This window comes from Microtus pennsylvanicus, chromosome 6, assembly GCF_037038515.1.
Source record: "Microtus pennsylvanicus isolate mMicPen1 chromosome 6, mMicPen1.hap1, whole genome shotgun sequence".
In the NCBI taxonomy this organism is placed as follows: domain Eukaryota; kingdom Metazoa; phylum Chordata; class Mammalia; order Rodentia; family Cricetidae; genus Microtus; species Microtus pennsylvanicus.
The window spans coordinates 28,510,491-28,530,660 of NC_134584.1; the positions used below are offsets into that span (position 1 = coordinate 28,510,491).

The 20,170-nt window shown below is 35.5% G+C and overlaps 1 protein-coding gene across 4 annotated transcripts in view; it reads left to right on the forward strand.

The window, feature by feature from the left end:
* The window catches only part of Nipbl (NIPBL cohesin loading factor), a 159,347-nt gene that overhangs the window by 82,782 nt on the left and 56,395 nt on the right, over window positions 1-20,170 (forward strand). For 3 of the 4 annotated variants that reach the window (XM_075975919.1, XM_075975922.1, XM_075975920.1), the window contains exons 10-11: window positions 6,027-7,634; window positions 18,599-18,781. In XM_075975919.1, the coding sequence (XP_075832034.1) occupies window positions 6,027-7,634; window positions 18,599-18,781 (1,791 nt within the window). The remainder of the gene's footprint in view (window positions 1-6,026; window positions 7,635-18,598; window positions 18,782-20,170) is intronic. The other variant, XM_075975921.1, reaches the window with a different exon arrangement.

Genomic DNA, 20,170 nt, shown 5'->3' on the forward strand with positions numbered 1-20,170 from the left:
GTCTACAAGAGCTAGTTCCAGGACAGGCTCCAAAAAAAACCACAGAGAAACCCTGTCTCGAAAAAAAAAAAAAAAAAAGGAACTCTCTAGTGTTTAATTATTTGGCGAATGCTAGATATAAAATCCCTTAAAATTTTTAAGCAAGATACATGAGTTACTAGGATTTATGAATTTATGAATTTGATATCTTTACCAATGTGTGCATACATTTGATTATCCAAACGTAAGGGATGCTTTATAGTTCAATTTTATTTCTTGATATTGAAGAGTTCATTTTGCCTATCTGTTATGTGAAAGGTTCATCACTAATTGTGTTCTTCTTTAAAACATATGCTGAAGGTTCGTGTTACCTCTTCTGTCACAATGAATTGTCAACATTGTTGGAGAATTATTATACTATAATGTTTGCAGAGTAAATCATAAATAGGAACAATTGTCTTTATCTTACTGGTTAGAAAACTGGAGTCTTTTATGATTGGGGGTTTTTTTGTTTTGTTTTGCATTTTGCCTTTTGAAAACCTTGGTCATAAATCTTTGCTAAAGATAAGAAAGTGTTGGTTTTTTTAATTTGTGATTGAGTTTCAGTATAGATTGTATTGAGTATTGTATTCTTTGCTTTTATAAAAATTGTGTATGTTAAGTCATTCAGCTTTTCTTTATAATATTGATCTACACAAAATTTGTGACTACTATGACAGTTTTGAAACAGATATTAGCCGACGAGAAATAGTAGTAGTGTAGAGAACAAAATTTCTGTGTGGCATTTCATTTTTGTTAAGGGAGAGTCTGTTCTGGAAACAAGGGGGAGGTGGGTAGTGTTTTAAATGATTTTTAGTAGTTGTTGACAAGAAGAAATCGCAAACACTTTTGTTACTTTTTCTCGATTTTCATTATGTCATATTTGTTGAAACCAGAGATTTTATTTTTAAAAGTGGAATGGGGGGGCTTAAGAGATGATTTGGTGAATAAGAACAAATTCTGTTCTTGTAAAGGATTAGGCTTTGGTTCTCAGCGCTCATATCTGGCAGCTCACAGATACCTCTAACTACACCTTTAGGGGAGCCAATGCCCTCTTCAGTCCTCTGAAGGCAGCTGACATGTGTGCACATAACATACATACACATAAACACACATACATGAGCAAAAATAAGATAAACCTGTTTTTTAAAAGTGGAGTGAAGGGGTTGGAGAATGACTCAGCAGCTAAGCATTCTTGTTCTTGTAGAGGACACAGGTTTGATTCCCAGAACCCACCCGCATGTGGCTCACAGCCTTCCATAACTCTAGTTCCAGGGCTCCGATGTTCCCTTCTGACCTCGACACGGACCAAACAGACATGTAGTAAAAAGACATAATGTGCAAACAGGACATTCATACACATAAAATAAAAATTTTTAGAAAGTGGTGTAAAAATAAATGTAATTATACTAAGCATAATTTGCTTATTAATAAACTTACTTTTCCCCCCAACTTATTTGTGAGAATAAAACAAAGCAATTACAATTTATTCTTTCAGAAATTTGTAATACATATTTTACTTTAAATCATTTAAATAGTTTTCTCTGTAATCAGTGATTGTGTGGCTATTTAACTGAAACTCAGAGGACAAAGCTGCATATAGTTTTAGTGAAAGTTCATATACATTCTGTGACTATAAAAATTAAGTAGACCTTGCTAACTTCATGTCACAGTTGTCATTTTTAAGTTGTTTGCTGACATCAGTTCTTATTATGTCGTACATAAATTATATGGAAGTAATAAATAGATTAAAATTGTATGTTATAGTGTTTCAAGGTCGTACATACAATTATCAGTAAAAGTGTAATTTTCTGAAGTTGGTTTTTTACTAAATGAGCCCTGGAAAGATAAAATAATCACTTGAAATTAATTCATAATTTCTTATCATTATTTTGATGTTTTCAAACTAAAGTCTAAAGTTAACTTTTAATGTATTCTAGAGTATGGCTCTGACAACTTTTTGTTGTGTTGCTGATTACAAGGAGCACACTGAAGTACTTGTTTAGTCTGGAATTTTGTTGCATGCCCTTTCTTGGGTCTGAGTTGTTTGTCATGACATTTATTTGTTATGGAAAAAAAATTTCTACAAAAAACAGAAACTAAAACCCTGTTTCTTATAATTAAGAATAGAAACTGATAACTGGAATTCAAGAAAAGTAATAGGTTAGTCTTAAGTAGTCTACATGTATTGTGGTTAAGCCTAAGATTACCTGGTTCTACACCCAGGCAAAACTGCTCTTCTGGATGTTAGGTTTTGTGTTCCTTTGACCTGTTCTTTCTTTGGGCATCATAAATATATACACTAAAAGACTAATTGCAACCTAGTGTTACACTATTCCCAAACTAAGTTTCTCTTGATCTGCCTTGTTCATACTTATAGCATCTATAATTATATACGTTGATATAAAAAAACTGTTCATGGGGCTGGAGAGATGGCTCAGCAGTTAAGAGCACTGACTGCTCTTCCCGAGGACCCGAGTTCAATTCCCAGCACCCACATGGCAGCCCACAACTGTCTGAAAAATCCAGTTTCAGGGGATCTGACACCTTCACACCAATGTACATAAAGTAAAGTTTAAATGAAAACAAACTGTTCATCTTTGCTTCTAGGATGACCTATCAGAATTATATTTGTCCTTTGTGTGCTAAATATTCTTTCTTTTTATCAAAAGAATTCCTTTGTTTATCTTTGTGTATTTCTTTTCCCAAGGTGTGTTTTCCATATCACCAAATGTAAGGAATGGCCTACCTTCCTAATGTTTATTATAATGTTGAAATACTCTGACTGTAACTTTTATAAGAAGTAAATATATAAAATTTTATATATGAAATATATAAAAATATAGATTGAGCATCTTTGCTTTTCTCCCCCACCAAAAAATAAATAAACCCAGAATTATCTCACATATAAAACATATTGAGCATCAAAATTTCAGGTTCCAAAGCATTATGAATTTTGTTATTTTGAGATTAGGGGTGTCCAGCTAGGAAAATCCATGAAAATATTTCAAAGTCTGAATAACTAAAAATCAGAAACACTTCAGTCCCATACACTCCAGATAAGAGATAGTCAAACTATGTTGCCTACTATTATTTGAAAGAGAGGTACAAGAGTAAAACAGCGAGCCACCTGGCCTGTGCTGTTGGTTAGGTGTGGGTATTTTCATTTGTTCTAGTCAGTTTCTGTGTGTTTGCTTTGAGTAGGTTTACATTTTGCTTAAAATATATTTAGTAACAGTTAAAATTTGTTTCTTATAAGCCAAAGAAGCTAGAAGTTTTGGAAGGTTGGGTCTTATTTTCAAAATATTCACTACTAGATGACAAATGGTATTGAAATTGTTCTTTGTACACATTTTCTTCAGGAGTGTGGTAAATTCTGATAGCTAATGTTAAGATTCAGAATTAAAGGTAATCAGTGTCCCAAATACTAACATTACTCTATACAGATGGGCTTCCATTGGTATGTAGATAGGTCATGATACAGTAAAGACAGACAGACGTGGGCAAAGGTGAGCCGTCTTTATCCATCCAGAGCCATGGGAGAACTGAAGCAGACCCTGAAATCAGAAAATAAGTTCTCTTTCAGTTCCCACAGCTCCCTGCAACAATGATAAAATATTGCTAGTTTCATAGAAACGATGTATTTTTCAACAGATGAAAAATTCAGACATAGTTTGGTGGCCCATACCTTTATTTCAGCAATTGCAAGGCCAGGCAGGAAGATGAGAAGAGGCAGCCTGGACACCATAGCAAGTCCCTCAGCCAGCATGAGACTGTAAGAGAGAAAGGGGGATGAGAAGAGGAAGAGGGAGGCTGGTTTAAAACTTTGTATCCAGCAATGTTTTCTTTATAATAAAAAATGTAAGATCCTTTCTTAGTCTTTACTGCGTTGCTTATATACATACTATCTTTTCTGCTGTTATTCATAGAATCTTTAGTTTAAGAAATTTCTTTGAAATAACTTATTTACCAAATTTTTATTTTAATAACAACATGTAAATAAAAATGAAGTTAATGATCCATAAATTCTAAGAATTTTTTATTATTTTAAAGTTTACCTACTAAGCTATTATTTATTTCTGAAAAAATATACTAATCAAAGAATGAGGCACAGATTTAACAAATTTTTAGATGCCTGGGGTTAATTATATTAGTTTCAAAATATGATTAAGTTACTATTTTAATGACATTCACAAAAATCTGTTGCCTTGAAACTGTAGAAGTCTTAAGTTGTATGAATTTTTGTATTTGTCATAAAGGATTAAGGGATAATCTTAGTAAAGACATTCTGTTTGTAATCTAGGAATTGTTTTATGTGGTATATGGCAAGACTAAAAATTTTGTGACAATATTTTAAAGGGATTCAATAAACATAATTTTAGTATTCTGAGAATTTTTTCCTCAAGTATTGGAGTTAAAGGCTCTCTTAGCTGACAGGTTATTTGGAACTTGGGAAAACAATGTAATGATAATAATGATAACATTTTATTATTGTTGTTTTAGAAGTGGAGCATGCATGACTATGTTTTTTACTTTTGTGTAACAGAAAGAGCAGATTGTATGTTTGGGGGTGGGGGGTGTCCTGGAGATCAAACTTGTACTGTGGTGCACTCTAGGCAAGCACTGAGTCCTGAAGTACATTTTCATTACATTTGATTAGACTTTATACTGGAATGAGCTGCTCCTTCTGTCTTAAGAGAGTCAAACAATGAAATTTGGTATATAAAAGACACAGTATAACTTTTAAAAATGTTTTCAGGATTTTGTTCTGCTACAGTAAAATAATGATGTGATGTCTCACCTGCTGCTGTGAAGTTTTTACCTTGTAACAGTGTTCACTTAAATGGTGTATCCCAAATAATGGATATTATCAGAGAATCTAGAAATTCTCTTCTTAAAATAACTAAAAATGACTTTAAAACATAGTCAAGGAGTTCAGGCAATAAATTGTGTAGACAAAATCTACAAGGTACTACGAATCTACTGTTTTTAGAACTGAAGATTCAGTTCATAGACAGTGAACCAGAAATCTTCTGAGTTAGAAATAGAATCAAACAAACAGAAATGCATAGCTGCTAAAAAGTGCTTCACAGTCTACTATAGTAGATTTGGGTTAGTATAAACGTGTTATCATATTTCAGAATACTGTAGTTCTTCTTCCCCCCTGTGGTCGATAATATAAACCACTAGAATGAAAAGCCCAAAGACATTTTTGTCCATGAAAGTTGCTCAACACAAAATTTATCTGAGTAAAGTGCTTATCATCTCCTTCACAGGAGACTGAGGCAGGAGGAGCCAGAGGTCAGGGCCACTCTGGGCTATGTTAGTTATAAGTTCTAGCCCAGGTTAAGGTATAGAACAAGACCCTGTCTCAAACAACAAACAGAAAGACAAGATTTATCTTTTTTTTTTTAAAGTGCCACGTTTCTGAGAATGCCTATAATATAACTTCTTTATTCGATTTTATTTTTAACATTGTGTGTTAGCTTTTAAGTTCCATGTGCACTGTTAATTAACATCTGAAGAGTGTGAATTCTGGATTAAAGTATAATGACAAAGTCAGGGTATTTTGTTACTCTATCATTTGCTTTTCTTTGGTAACACAACTGCATCTACGTTTTACTTTTATTTTTCTCTCTTTTATATGTCTTATTAGATGTAGTAAAAGATTGTGTTCTTAATTGTATTTGGCAGAGTTAGGACTCTTGATTGTTTTAATAATAAAATAATCTAAGGTGAAAATATGACTTATAGCTAGTCTTGGGTCATTTATATATAAACTAATGTGTGTATTACAAGTTCTATTCATTTGTATTCTTATACTTATGTAACCAAAATGCTATTGAATTATTGATATAATATATTAATTATTGAAGTTCAGAAGCATATAGATCTCAAATTTTAGTTTTAAAAATAGTCATCCTGTTTTAAAAAATATATATATTTTGTTTTTAGTAAGATAAAAATATGTCTGTTACTGATACTGAATATTTATCTTTAAATTTCAGATAAACCTTTGAAAAAAAGAAAACAAGATTCTTACCCACAGGAGGCTGGGGGTGCTACAGGAGGTAATAGACCAGCTTCTCAGGAGACGGGTTCTACGGGAAATGGGTCAAGGCCAGCATTAATGGTTAGCATTGATCTTCATCAGGCAGGAAGAGTGGACTCTCAGGCTTCTATTACTCAGGATTCAGACTCCATAAAAAAGCCTGAAGAAATCAAACAGTGTAATGATGCACCCAGTTCTGTTCTTCAGGAAGATATTGTTGGAAGTCTTAAGTCTATACCAGAAAACCATCCTGAGACACCTAAAAAAAAGTCTGATCCTGAGCTCTCCAAAAGTGAAACGAAACAAAATGAAAGTAGGTTGTCAGAATCTAAACCAAATGAAAACCAACTGGTGGAGACAAAGTCAAATGAAAGTAAGTTAGAAACTAAAACTGAAACCCAAACAGAAGAACTTAAACAGAATGAAAACAAAGCTGCAGAACCCAAACAAAATGAGAGCACTGTAGTTGAGCCTAAGCAGAATGAAAGTAGACCATGTGACACAAAACCAAATGACAACAAACAAAACAATACCAGGTCAGAAACAACAAAATCAAGACCTGAAACCCCAAAGCAGAAAGCTGAAAGCCGGCCTGAAACTCCAAAACAAAAGGGTGAAGGTCGGCCTGAAACCCCAAAACAGAAGGGTGATGGACGACCTGAGACTCCAAAGCAAAAGGGTGAAGGCCGGCCAGAAACTCCAAAGCAAAAAGGTGAAGGCCGGCCTGAAACCCCAAAACACAGGCATGAAAATAGGAGGGATGCTGGAAAGCCATCAACAGAGAAAAAGCCTGATGTGTCTAAGCATAAACAGGATATCAAATCTGACTCACCTCGCTTAAAATCAGAAAGAGCTGAAGCCTTAAAACAGAGACCTGATGGGCGATCTGAGTCATTAAGACGTGACCATGATAGTAAACAGAAATCAGACGACAGGGGTGAGTCAGAACGACATCGGGGGGATCAGTCAAGGGTTCGAAGACCAGAAACACTGAGATCTTCTAGTAGAAATGAACATAACATTAAATCTGATGGTTCAAAACCTGAGAAGCTAGAAAGAAAACACAGGCATGAATCAGGGGACTCACGGGACAGAACTCCTGGGGAACAAAAATCAAGACCAGATAGTCCTCGTGTAAAACAAGGAGATACTAATAAGTCAAGACCTGGTTTTAAATCACCAAATAGTAAAGATGACAAAAGGACAGAGGGTAACAGAAGTAAAGTAGACAGTAATAAAGCGCACACTGACAATAAGGCTGAATTTCCAAGCTATTTGTTGGGGGGCAGGTCTGGTGCATTGAAAAATTTCGTCATTCCAAAAATCAAGAGGGATAAAGATGGCAATATTACTCAGGAAACTAAGAAAATGGACATGAAAGGAGAGCAGAAAGACAAAGTAGAAAAAATGGGATTAGTTGAAGATCTAAACAAAGGCGCTAAGCCTGTAGTTGTTCTGCAAAAACTGTCGCTGGATGATGTCCAGAAGCTAATTAAAGATAGAGAGGATAAAGCAAGAAGCTCCCTTAAGTCTATCAAGAATAAGCCATCCAAGTCAAATAAAGGTAAGAAGACTCCCTGTCACTGTGTTTTTAAGTTTGCTAAATATAAGCAATAAAAATCTTCAAAACTGAATCATATCATGCTGATACATGAAAATGCAGGATTCATATAAGACAGCAGTGAATTATTTTCAGAAATATAAATTAAATTTTTTTAGTAAACTTTTCTTCCAGTGTACTTCAACTAGTCATAGCAGTCATGAATTTTACTTTCTGTCTGGGTATAGAAAGACATTCTCTGTGCTTTCCGGTATTTCTGAAAATTACTTGTTAATCAAGTGCATGATGTGTTATGGTAGACATTAGACTTAAGAAGATGTTTTGACTATAGAGATACACTATTCAATGAAGTACTTAGTTTCAAACAGCTCAGTAAAGCTATATATGGCATGCAAGAACAAGTTTTATGATTTTTAATTGTCATACACTATAGACTTTATGTTTTAATTATTAATGAATCACTTTAATTTTTATTATTTATAAAGTTATTTAAAAGTTTTTTCCTGGGGAGGCAGTTGGTCAAATAGGTTTTGTAACTTAAGAATATAAAAAGGTAGGGAATGGTGCTTCCTTCTAAAACTGGTTTAAATTGTTGGTTTGTGAAGTTGAAGCTGGTGTATTTTTGCATGGTTTGCTGAATTAAGTTCTCTAGTTAGTTACCCGACTAAAATTAAGTGCTGAGAATATAATTTCAGTTTCTGGAGAAAATGTAATCTTATTCCTTTGTATAACTGTTTGAAATACAGGTTTGGTTTTGGTGTTGTTTTTTTTTAATGGTTCCATGTGGCAAGACCTACTTAAACTGGTTTTAATCTGATAATACAATCTAAATAAAATATAGTTCTGAAGGCAGTAAAGCAAAATGTTTGTTTAATTTTAGGTTTTCATTCCGTGACCATCACTTAAAACTTTACTTATAAACAAATATATGAAATCTAAAATTACTGTCCAGTGTGGTAGTAGTAGCCTTTTGGCTATTTTAATTGAAATTAACATAAATTAAATGTCAAAATCTGTTTTTCTGTAGTCAAGTATGATTATTGACTATATTGTTCAGCACAGAGAAGATCTGTATCATCACAGAGTTCGACTGTGTAACATTTCAGTATAGTAGAAGAGGAGGGTATAATTATGACTATTCGGAGCATACTATTGGAGCAGTCTACCAAGGAAAATAGTATTATAAAAGTCTCTTCATTCAAAGTGACTTATGGCTAATCTGTTTTTACTTTTCCTAGATTCATATCAAACGTTCACTTTTGTTTCTCAAAAATGAAGATTATTTTCTGAATCACTATCATCTGTGCCCTTCTTGGGTTGTTAGAGCAGTCAGAACTAGAAAACTAATAGGTGGTATTTAACTTGAATGTGTCTTTCTGCAATTGTTTCTTAAAATAATACAAAGTGATATTGAGTATATGACTGGCACAAGAATTGTTTCTTTTAAATGAAGTTTGTTTGTTTGCTTGTTTGATAGGTGAAGATTTCCTTTAATTCTCACTGAAGGTTTTAGGACATCTTATATTTACAGAGAGTGTAGTTTGGAGGGTAATCCAGCACTCAGGAGGCAGGAGCAGGCAGATCTCTGTGAGCTTGAGGCCATCCTGGTCTACAGAGTGAGTTCTAGGCCAACTAGCTCTACTGTTTCAGAAAACAAAGCAAACAAACGAAAAACCAGTGAAAAAACTCAGAATACAGGTGCTTGCTGTGCAAGCCTGGCAGCCTGAGTTCAAGACCCAGAATGTACATGTAGAAAGAGAGAGCTAAGTTTATAAATTGTGTTTGCTTTCTTTCTTTTTTTTTTATTTTTATTTTTATTTATTTATTTATTTATTTTGGTTTTTCGAGACAGGGTTTCTCTGTGGTTTTGGAGCCTGTCCTGGCACTGGCTCTTGTAGACCAGTCTGGTCTCGAACTCAGAGATCCGCCTGCCTCTGCCTCCCAAGTGTGTGTTTACTTTCTTTACACAAATATTGAACCAAGCATGCCAGGCTTATACACACTTCATGGACATATGCAGGCACACACAATAAAATAAATAAAATTTTAAAATAAGAATATGTATATAATTTAATAGAGTAAGTAGAAAGGTGGAAAGTGTCAACTGCCTCGCTTTTGAAGCTCTGTTTTAACAAAGTCCTTTACAGCTGCTAAAGACCATTAAGAGGTGTGTAGAGGTGGGTGTGATGGTGCAAGCCTGTGATTCTACGGTCTGCACCTGGGCAGCAGAGGCAGGAGGATCCCAGCAAGATGTAGGCCAGGCTGGTCTACATAAGGAGTGGGAGTTTCTTGCCACCAAAACTAGATATGATATCCTATACAAAGAAGGAGAGGGAGAGGCAGGGAAGTCTCTGTGACCTGTAGGCCGGCCTGGTATATAGAGTGAGTTCTAGAACAGCCAAGACTCCATAGCAAGACCTGTTTCAAAACACAAAGCAAGCAAAAAGAGTATATTATGGGGCCAGTGAGAAGGCTCGGGGGGCAAAGGCACTTGCCGAGAAGGAGCTACAAACTACAAAGATTCAAACTCCAAATTGTTTTGTTATTTTGCATGGTTTTTCCACATGTTTTTAATGCTAATGCATGTTTCTTATATGTATATGCTTGATATAATATACTAAGTATATTGATATAATATAATAAGTATACTAATAAATAGACTACGTATCTACCTATTAGAGAGAGAGAGAGAGAGAGAGAGGAGGAGGATATTTGTGTGTGTATATATATATATTATTTGTATACATATATTAATAGATCTGCGATTACAATCTGCAGAATTTTGGGGATATTTTGTTTTCTGAGACAGAGTCTCACTATGTAGCCCTGGCTATCCTGGAACCCACAGAGAATATATTTACAGAGAATGTAGTTTGGTGGGTAATCCAGCACTCAGGAGGCAGGAGCTGGTTTAGGCAAGGCTGGTCTCAAACTCACAGAGATATACTTGACCCTGCCCCCATCCCATGTGCTGTGACTAAAGGTGTCACACAGCCTTCACTTAGCTAGGACTTTAGTAGGAATATCTTTCCATTCTCAGATTTACTTCCAGACAGTACATTACTGGGGAGTGTGGGTTATGTCTCAGAATCAGCATCTATTGTTTGTTTTTAATGACATTCTATTTTTGTATATGTTTTATATCTCTGTTACTAAGCTGACACAATTAGACAATTGTGTATGTTATTATTATTTGTAGTTGAAGCCCAGTTAGGTAAAAGAATTAGTCTGAATATTCCTGGGATACTTTTATAGTTACTTTTTGTCCTAGCACAGAAATTCTTAGTAACTTCCTTTGTTGAAAGAACCATAAAAATCTACCCTCCAATATTTTACTTTAATGTTTATATAGTTAATACTCACTCTTTAGCATAACTTGAAATTCTTTAGATATGCTTTAGGCCAATAAATTTTCAATGAATAGAGAGGTATAAATTAATTTAGGTTACTGACATAATTTAATTTTTTATATGAGAGTATTGAATGTAAACTGATAGTTACATTTGACCAGTGAGGTAATATGTATGTAGACTTAATATCTTGTGTATTGCTTCATACATAATAAGTGCCTAATAAATGAATTGTGACTATGTTGCTGTTATGCTCAGTAAAGGCTTTTGTGTATAGGTTGAAAGTATATACTGAAAAAAAGCTGTGCAGTGGTGGCACACACTTTAATCCCAGCATCTGGGAGGCAGAGGCAGGCAGATTTCTGAGTTCGCTGCCAGCCTAGTCTACAGAGCTAGTTCCAGGACAGCCAGAGCTACACTGAGAACCCTTGCCTTAAAAAAAAAAAAAAAAAAAAAGCAAACAAGGAAAAGTATATAGTGATCTCTTACATTCCCACAAGTTACATTATAACAAGATCTACTTAATTTCCAAATTGTTGTTCTCTAAACTTTGTATTAACTTTCTTTGCCCTGCCAGCTGCCTGACTTCTGTTAGAATACAAAAGAAACCTAGTCATATTCCTGTGTGTTCACTTTCCTTCGGCCTTGTTTTGAGTTGTAGTCATTACACAATAGATTCCATGTCAGTCTTGTTTCAGCATATCTTTTTGTTCCTGTGATACAAAGGAGAACCTTTTAATATCTTAAATTTGTATCAGTATATAAAATGCCAAAATACTTGTTTTATCAGACTATTACATAGAGTATATCTACAAATAAAATATTAAATAATGAAATGATCCTTTAAAAGTGGCATGATAGCTAACTTGCCTTACATAGACCTTAACAGTTTAATAGATACTCAGAAGTTATCTCAGAAATTCTTCACTAGAGGGTTGGGGGATGGATCCTTAGATAAGAGCACTGACTGGTCTTCCAGAGGACCCAGGTTCAATTCCTAGCACCCACGTGGTGGCTCACAACCATCCATAACTCTAGCTCCAGAGATCTAATGCCATCATCTGACGTCCACAGGCACCAGGCATGCACATGGTACACATACATATGTGAAAGCGAACACACAAAAGGACAAAAATAAAATTTTTAAATCTTTGAAACAAAACTATTTTTAAAAGGGAAGGTTATAAAATGTTTTTTGCTTCTCCTCCCTCTGATTTCTCTCAGTTACCTTATTCTCCATTACTTGATTTAGTGTCTCCAAGAATATCCTTTACTATTTGTGTGGACATCTCTCTTTGTTGTTGGTGGTGGTGTATGTGGGTTTTTATTATGCTCATGTGTGTGCACTTTGGTGTGGGTGTCAGAGGTTAATATCAAGTGTCTGCTGTAATGGATCTTCGCTGTATTTACTGAGGCATGGTTTCTTACTGAACCTGAAAGTTGCTCACCTAGTTATCGGGGTCCAGTGCTAGCCCGGACCATAAATTATTTCTCTGGACCAGACCCCAACATAAACTATCTCTCTTGACCGGCGTGGAGGCGCAGGAATAAAGACACAATTCACATGGCTTTATCGGGAGGGAGATTCTCAGAGATCCCTCATGAAATCCTGAGTTCACATCCTGAAGAATTCTTCTGCTTTACTCCCCAAACAGCCTTATATATCAAGACACAAACTGAGGGGGAAAATCCATAGCATTCTGTTTCCTAGTAACCAGGTGAATGGCTTTTAGTCACGTCCACATCTACCTGTGCTGTCTGTCACAGCTTCCTGGTCAGTATCTAGCTCTGTCACGTAGGCTGAATTATTATTTCTTTTCAGGCATCCTCCAGATTACAAAGAAAGGAGCAGAGCAACATCCTGACCTTTTGTTAGGGTAGCAACAGCCTGTCTGGAAGGTTACCTGACCACTTTGGGTGGGGAACTATGACTTGGCTGTCACACCATATAGAAATAAGGGCCTACAATCCATTATTTCTTATTAATTTTAATAAAACCTGTGCTTCTGCAACTGAACAGACAGTTATGCCTGGCTTGGGCAAAGACCTCTTCATTTACCCAAATTTCCCCTCTCTGGAGCAAGCATCCATATATGAGAGTTCCTGTCTTAGGCATCTGAGAAGAAGAAGCTTCAAACCCGTCATTGACTGCTGATCTCTGTGAAGAAAAAAGATTAAGGGAGAGAGATACCTTTTGGGCTCTGTATCTCAGAGCCATACTTTCTTGTCAGGATAAATTATAATATTTATGAATAATCATGCTCCCAAAGGCTATAGTCTCCTGTTTAAAGGAGAAGAGAATCGCCTGAGTTGAGAATGCTTCTTTAGCTAGTATAGAACAGCTCTTAAATCTTTTACGTTGTATCAAAATCTAAAATTCTTAACATATGCATTAAAGCCCAACATTTACAGGGTGTATCAAACCTCTCTCAACATAGTTTCAAACATTATCATTATGCCAATACCATGATTCTCGGCGTTGTTGGTCAATACCAACTTTTTTCAACATCTTATATGCAGTTACAAATATCATCAGGTCAGTACCTAGCTGTCACACCGTATAGAAATATGGGCCTACACCTGTTGCTAGTCTGGCTAGCCAGTCTCCTCTAAGCACTAGTGTGATAGATGAGCCCCATCTGGCTCTTATATGGGTGTCAGGGATGTGGGCATGCCTCACACTTACTTGGCAAGAGCTTTATCGACTGAGCTGTCTTCTTTTTAAAGCTAAGTTTCTCTGGGTAGGAGTGTTGACTAGCAATGATGTAATCAGTGTCGTTTGGTCTGATGATAGCTGTTCTTATTAGAAGTACTCAGCATCAGTACTACAAAACGTTATCATTTGTAGTTGTTGAACTACTATGTGCTGCCATTAAAATGTGTTGTTTTTTACCCCACCCTTACCAGTCTCATTTAATAGAACAATGCTTTGCTCAGCTTCTGTGGAGAATGTTGTTTCTGAGTGAGTTTGTAGCATAGTCTGAATTCTTGAACTAGGGAATAGGATTCTGTTTTCTTTACTATAAATCATACTACTAAGCATCTTTAATAATACCACAATAGAAATTGGTTTCGTTTTAGCAGATTCATGATGCTCATTTCAAAAATCTCACATAAAGACTTTAGTGTTGATAATATCTGTAGAAAGTGTTGGGAGGATATTTTTTATAGAGTTTTTCATGTGTGTATCTACTAGTTAGGTGTGATTTTAGAAGAGTATTTTGAAGTTTTGTGTCCATTATTTCCATTTGTGAAAGAAAATTTTTGGTCAAATTATATGCAGTAATTATTATTAATGTAAAGAGATTTGTTCAGTAGAGACTTTCATACAAATTAAATGGATTGAGCTGGAGATTGAGCTCTGTGTGGTGTTTGCTCCAGAGTAGCTGAGGCTATAGGTTCAATTTAGTACCACAATGAGAGAGATGAACATATACTGAAGGTATTCTTACTACTTAAACAGTTTGTAATTCAAGTCACCCCACAGCACAGTTTCTGTAGGGTTCTCAGATATGCAGAAATAGGCATCTTATATGTCTTAGTTACTCTTCTGTTATGGGATAAAATACTCTTACCAAACCCACTTACGTGGGAAGAGGGATTTATTTATTTCAAGTCCATCATGGCAGGTAAGTCAACATAACACAAACTAAAGCAGCCAGTCACATTGTAGCCTTCAGGATGTGGGAGCGTGGAATACTGGTGCTCACCTAGCCTATTCCTTTTTACATAGTCCAGGACCTGGGAATGCCTCTACCAAATCTTGGAAGGGTCTTCCCATCTCATATTTACTCAGTCAAGTCAGTCCCTTAGAGGATTAACTAGAAGCTAACCTGCTCTAAATAATTCCTCACTGGTATGCCCAGAGGCTTGTCTCAGAGCTGATTCTAGATCTTGTCAGGTTGATAATATTAGCCATCGCATATTTGATGACAGAAAGGGTTAGCAAATAACTCTCATAAAAAATGTTCTTCTTTTGTGAAAGAAATGAACTTTAACATACACAAATCCCTATTCTAAAAGAAATAATGTGGCCTTGCTGAAGAGTTTGTGCAGCTGACAAGACAATAAATTTTACTTGATTATAAAACACGTATTCTAAATGCAGGCTTTCCTACCTTTTCCAACAAATACTCTGTCTTCCCATGTTTCAATTTTTTTGAATTTCTCATTTAAACTTACTTATATAAATTATAGTACTGGAAATAGTGGAATCCAAACTTTGGAAAATAAAAAACCTTTCAAAGCTTTGTACGTTCATTTTTGAAAACTGAAAAACCAGCTTTCTTCTGCTCTGTACGGTTAGGAGGAGCAAATGGATATTGTAATAAGAGCTGTACTGTATATACAGGAATGCAGCCAATCCAATTTTAAAATGTCTTCATCTGTCTATTGTGTGTAAGCAATGTGTTCTTAGGATGTTCCTGCTGCACTTCATTACTGTCATGATATGTACATGGCAGGAAAAGGGTCATACAATCCCTAATTTCTACTTTTCTGTCTCGCGTAGTATGTTGTCATTTACATTACTTACCAGAAAACAAGTTCTGACAGTCTTCCATGTAGTAATTTGGCAACTGAACATTGAAATTTTTATAATGTTGATGTCAAAATTAAAACTATAATGCTAGCCAAGCGGTGGTGGCGCACGCCTTTAATCCCAGCACTCAGGAGGCAGAGGCAGGCGGATCTCTGGGAGTTCGAGACCAGCCTGGTCTACAAGAGCTAGTTCCAGGACAGGCTCCAAAACCACAGAGAAACCCTGTCTCGAAAAACCAAAAAAAAAAAAAAACTATAATGCTAACCCTGGGTTTTCTTTTGCCTGTTTCATTTATAATATTGTTCTTTCATGGTACAAGTCAACTAATCCCTTGATATTTGTCTTCATTAAGTAAACTGCTTTACAAGAACATATGCTTGACATGCTCAAGATACTAGTTTCAGTACCCAGTAACTCCCCCAAAAACATAACAGAAGATTTTGTGATGATCGAAATTTTATAGATTGTTTAGTGATAAGATATGTGGGACTGTTTCATTTTTAACTAAGTATATGTGATGTGGATCGGAGGAGGCCTGCAAGCTTTTTCTGTAAATGACTGTAAGTAAATATTATTGTTGTTTCAGTACCAACAATTTTTGTAGTTATCTTTCAATGTGATCAACTCTTCTTTGGGGGCATTTTAAGGGTATAGTGGCCGAACTAAAAATCGTTAGTGTAGCTCTTTTATTTTGTTGAATAATATTCAACAGTGGTATTGCTAAAAAGTTTGAAGACTACTTGTTGTATTAGCAGAGTCTGAGTGTGCACAGGTCAGAAAATGGTGTGTGTGTGTGTGTGTGTGTGTGTGTGTGTGTGTGTGTGTGTACCTCGGAAGCAGAGCTTGAATTGATAAAAAATAATCTCAGGACCATAAGACTTCCAGCAAAAGTTCTTGGGAGACAGAGGCAGATGAATCTTTGTGAGTTGGAGACCAGCCTGATCTTCGTAACAAGTTCCAGGCCAGCCAGAGCTCCATAGTTACTTGAAAGAAAGAAACAAAGAAAGGACAATCATAAAACTAATTTTGTAACTTGCTTCTAAGTCACAGCTTGAACGTTACCAGGTAACGGCTTGGTGAGATGGCTCCACAGGTAACAACCCTTTACCAAACCTGATAACCTGTGTTATCCTTAAGAACCAAATAGTGGAAGAAAAGAACCAACTCCTTAAAGTTGTCCTCTGACCTCCACACATGCACTGTGGCATGCATATTTCTGTTTGTGTGCATGCATACTCACATTACATAAAAATAATGTGAAAGAGAAAATGACTAGGAAATTAAAAAGAAGACACAGTGGTGCATAAACTGCTAAAACTCTTACTTTGAGGACTGTTGCTTCGATGTCATCAGATAGAGTACTTGCACCGTTTACCCTGAGAACTCTTCTGATGCCAAGATAAATGGCTGGTAGCTCTCCATCCCCCCTCCCTTTTTTTTCTTTTCTTTTCTTTTTCTTTTATTTTTTTTTTAAGACTGAACAATGATTAGGTTTCCTGGCAGCGTTTAAGACAACTACATTCTTAAGCAAAATTAAGGCAATTTTATACACTTGTGCTGTGTCCTTCTCCCTTAAATTAAGACCGTGTCTTGTGACCTGACTTATGCACAGATCCTTTTTCTTATTACGCTGGCAACCAGTAACATTTCACTTGATTGCTATTTTGACTTAATGTGTGAGGCTCTGCCAAAAGTTGTAGTTTTCCCTCCCAATTTTCTGTCGTTTTATTTTTATCAAATTAGTGCTCAAACATACACCAACCTCTTTTGTGACCTCGGGTTTGCATTCACGAGCTCTCAATATCCACTCACTGGGAAGTTCAGTCCCTGGTTGAGTCCTCTGCTCACCCTCAGTCACTAGACCTGTGTCTTCCATAGAACCCTGCCATCTGTGTCCATAGCAGAGCAGAAGACTGAGAAGGCTTGAAGAGCCTTTGTGAGACTGAGTAAAACCTTCAAAACAGCAAAGGGTATATTCTCAAAATTGGTTTTCATTCTGTATCTTAAATAATGTAGACTCTTGGGATTGGGAAATATATCTTAATACCCATTTATTTTTCTGTCATGATTTGTTTTTTTTTTAATGTAAGCACTGTTATTTGAATGTTACAAGAGGTAGTGTTAATGTTGGTTACAAGTTGCTGATATTTTCTGCTGTAAACTTAAGAAACTATTTGATTCCATTTTATAAAATCTATTATGTAAGGCATCAATTCTAGTCTTCCACACAAAGGTTTACATAGGTAAGTAAAGTTAGGTAAAATGGTCACCTTTATTAGTCCTCAAAGGTAAATTATCTTGAAAAACATAGTATTTGCTACTTCTGCTTTTATTTTAAGTAGTCAAAATAATACTAACAAATATTTTCTTCATAGAAACTATGTGAATGTTTTATGTCTTTAGGTTTATATGGTGTTAATGATTCTCAGTATAGTTTGTTGATAGATTTTTCTGTCATTACTCTTTAATTGGAAAATGTGAAACTATCATAACAGGCTTGAATTCATTTACTATTTTCATTTGTAATCATTTTAAAATATTTTGATTTATTGATCCTACTTTACAGACTCTTGTCATATTTAAAATGTTCACTGTTTTGTCCTTACAAAGAAATTTTTGTGATTCTAAAGGCACTAATTTGCTTCTCAAATAGACAGTGGCAGGTAAAGATCTATAAAGCTCTTACCCAGCCACCGTAGGCAACTGTCAGAACTATACCGGAGTATAAGGAGGTGGTAAGTGCCCTCCGACTTACCATGTGTACTGAAGATCTGCTTTTGTTCCAGGCTATGGAAACCTGCCCTAGACCTAGTAAAGACTTTAGTCTTTAAAAATTTATGACATAGAGATGCCAATGTAACTCAGTGGTACAGTGCTTACCCAAAATTACATTAATTTTGTTATTACATTAATAACATTGATTTTTGAGGTTATATAAATATATACATGTATGTATAAAATTTTTGTGTTTAGGGTTAATATTTGTGTTGTAAATATAAAAAGATTTGTTTTTATAGTGCTAAGTTGGTTAAATTTTATCTTCAGATTTAAATTTCTTTTTTACCTTTCATTAATAGGTAGTATAGATCAATCAGTGTTAAAAGAATTGCCCCCCGAACTCCTGGCAGAAATTGAATCTACCATGCCACTTTGTGAACGTGTGAAAATGAACAAACGCAAGCGTAGCACAGTTAATGAAAAGCCAAAATATGCTGAAATCAGTTCAGATGAAGATAATGATAGTGATGAAGCTTTTGAATGTAAGTATCATTTAACTGTTTTTAGGAATTAAAGGCAGATTAATATGTGTCACATAATTTGGGGGTTAACAAGAACACAGTTACCGTAATGTTTAATAACCTAGTATAGTAAGATTTTTTTCTTTATGCTTTAAAATTATATGAAAGATGAGATCAGTTGGCACCAAGAAAACAATTTAGATGAGCTGTAATTAGTAACGGAAAACACCAAGTATGTGTCTATTTGTATTTAACCTATATTGGACTCCTGATATATACTAGGCATTGGAAATAAAATTACAAATAAAAATGTGACCCCCTGTCTCACAGTCTCAGTCTGTTGGGGGAAATATGTGATTAATAATTGTAGTACAATGGTAATAGTGAATGCAGGGTGCTGTGGGAGCACATTGGCATCAATATCAGTGGGGGTTCGGAGAATGCTTACTGGAAGAGGTGACACTTGAGTTGAGTCCGGAAGGACACGTAGGAGATAGCCAGATAAAGAAATATTTAAAACCATACTATCACTAAATTATGAATGGCTTAGCCACATTGTGGATTATCTGTGTGGTTTGGACCTGGCTTCTCCGTTTTGCCCAGCTGTGTCCTGGAATTCCTCCCTTGTTTCACTGTTTTCCAGAGCTGGCTTCTTCACTACACAGCTACCTCTCTACAACACTGTGATCACCTGTCTTTGCACTAGACTTGCTATACCTCGCCTGTCTTCCTACTGGTCCACTGAAAAAGTTCTTCTCTTTTATCCCTATCTTCCTTCTTCTGGAGCAAGAGAATTGAGCCTAGCCAAGAGGGGTCAGCAACCTTGTTTGACTTAAACGGCATTCAGTGGAAACAGACTATGGGAGATCTTCACTTGTGTGCCAACTGACTTAGTCATAATGACCAAAAGAAGTGGGAAGACCACCAGTGTGTTCTACCTTTTCCACCTAGTGTCTGTAGATTGAGGTGTGACAAGCAAGGGCAGGAAGGACAGATGCATGCTGCCATTTTTAAGTGTATATTGCCGATGGAAGCTCTTCACCTCCTCCAAAGTTTTTAATCAATGTTCATTTATTCATCCTTTTAAAATTGTGAGCTCTTCAGCTAGAGCAGTAGACTATGATAATGAACAAATTTTAACAGTTTTAAAATTGAAATATACAACAAGATAATATGACATGTGTGATTGTTATAATTTGTATTATTATGAGATGTATTAACAATACAGTATATTAAAATGACTAAAGTTTTTTTTAATTATATCAAACATTCTGGTGATATAAGGACATGGTTAGTCTGAAAAAATAAGAGAAAGGAAGCATGGTGGCCGAGAAACTCACTCCCTTTTATTTGTCTATTCCTTCTCCTTCCCCCTATTCTTTCACCATTTCTAAATTCCTTACTTGCAGC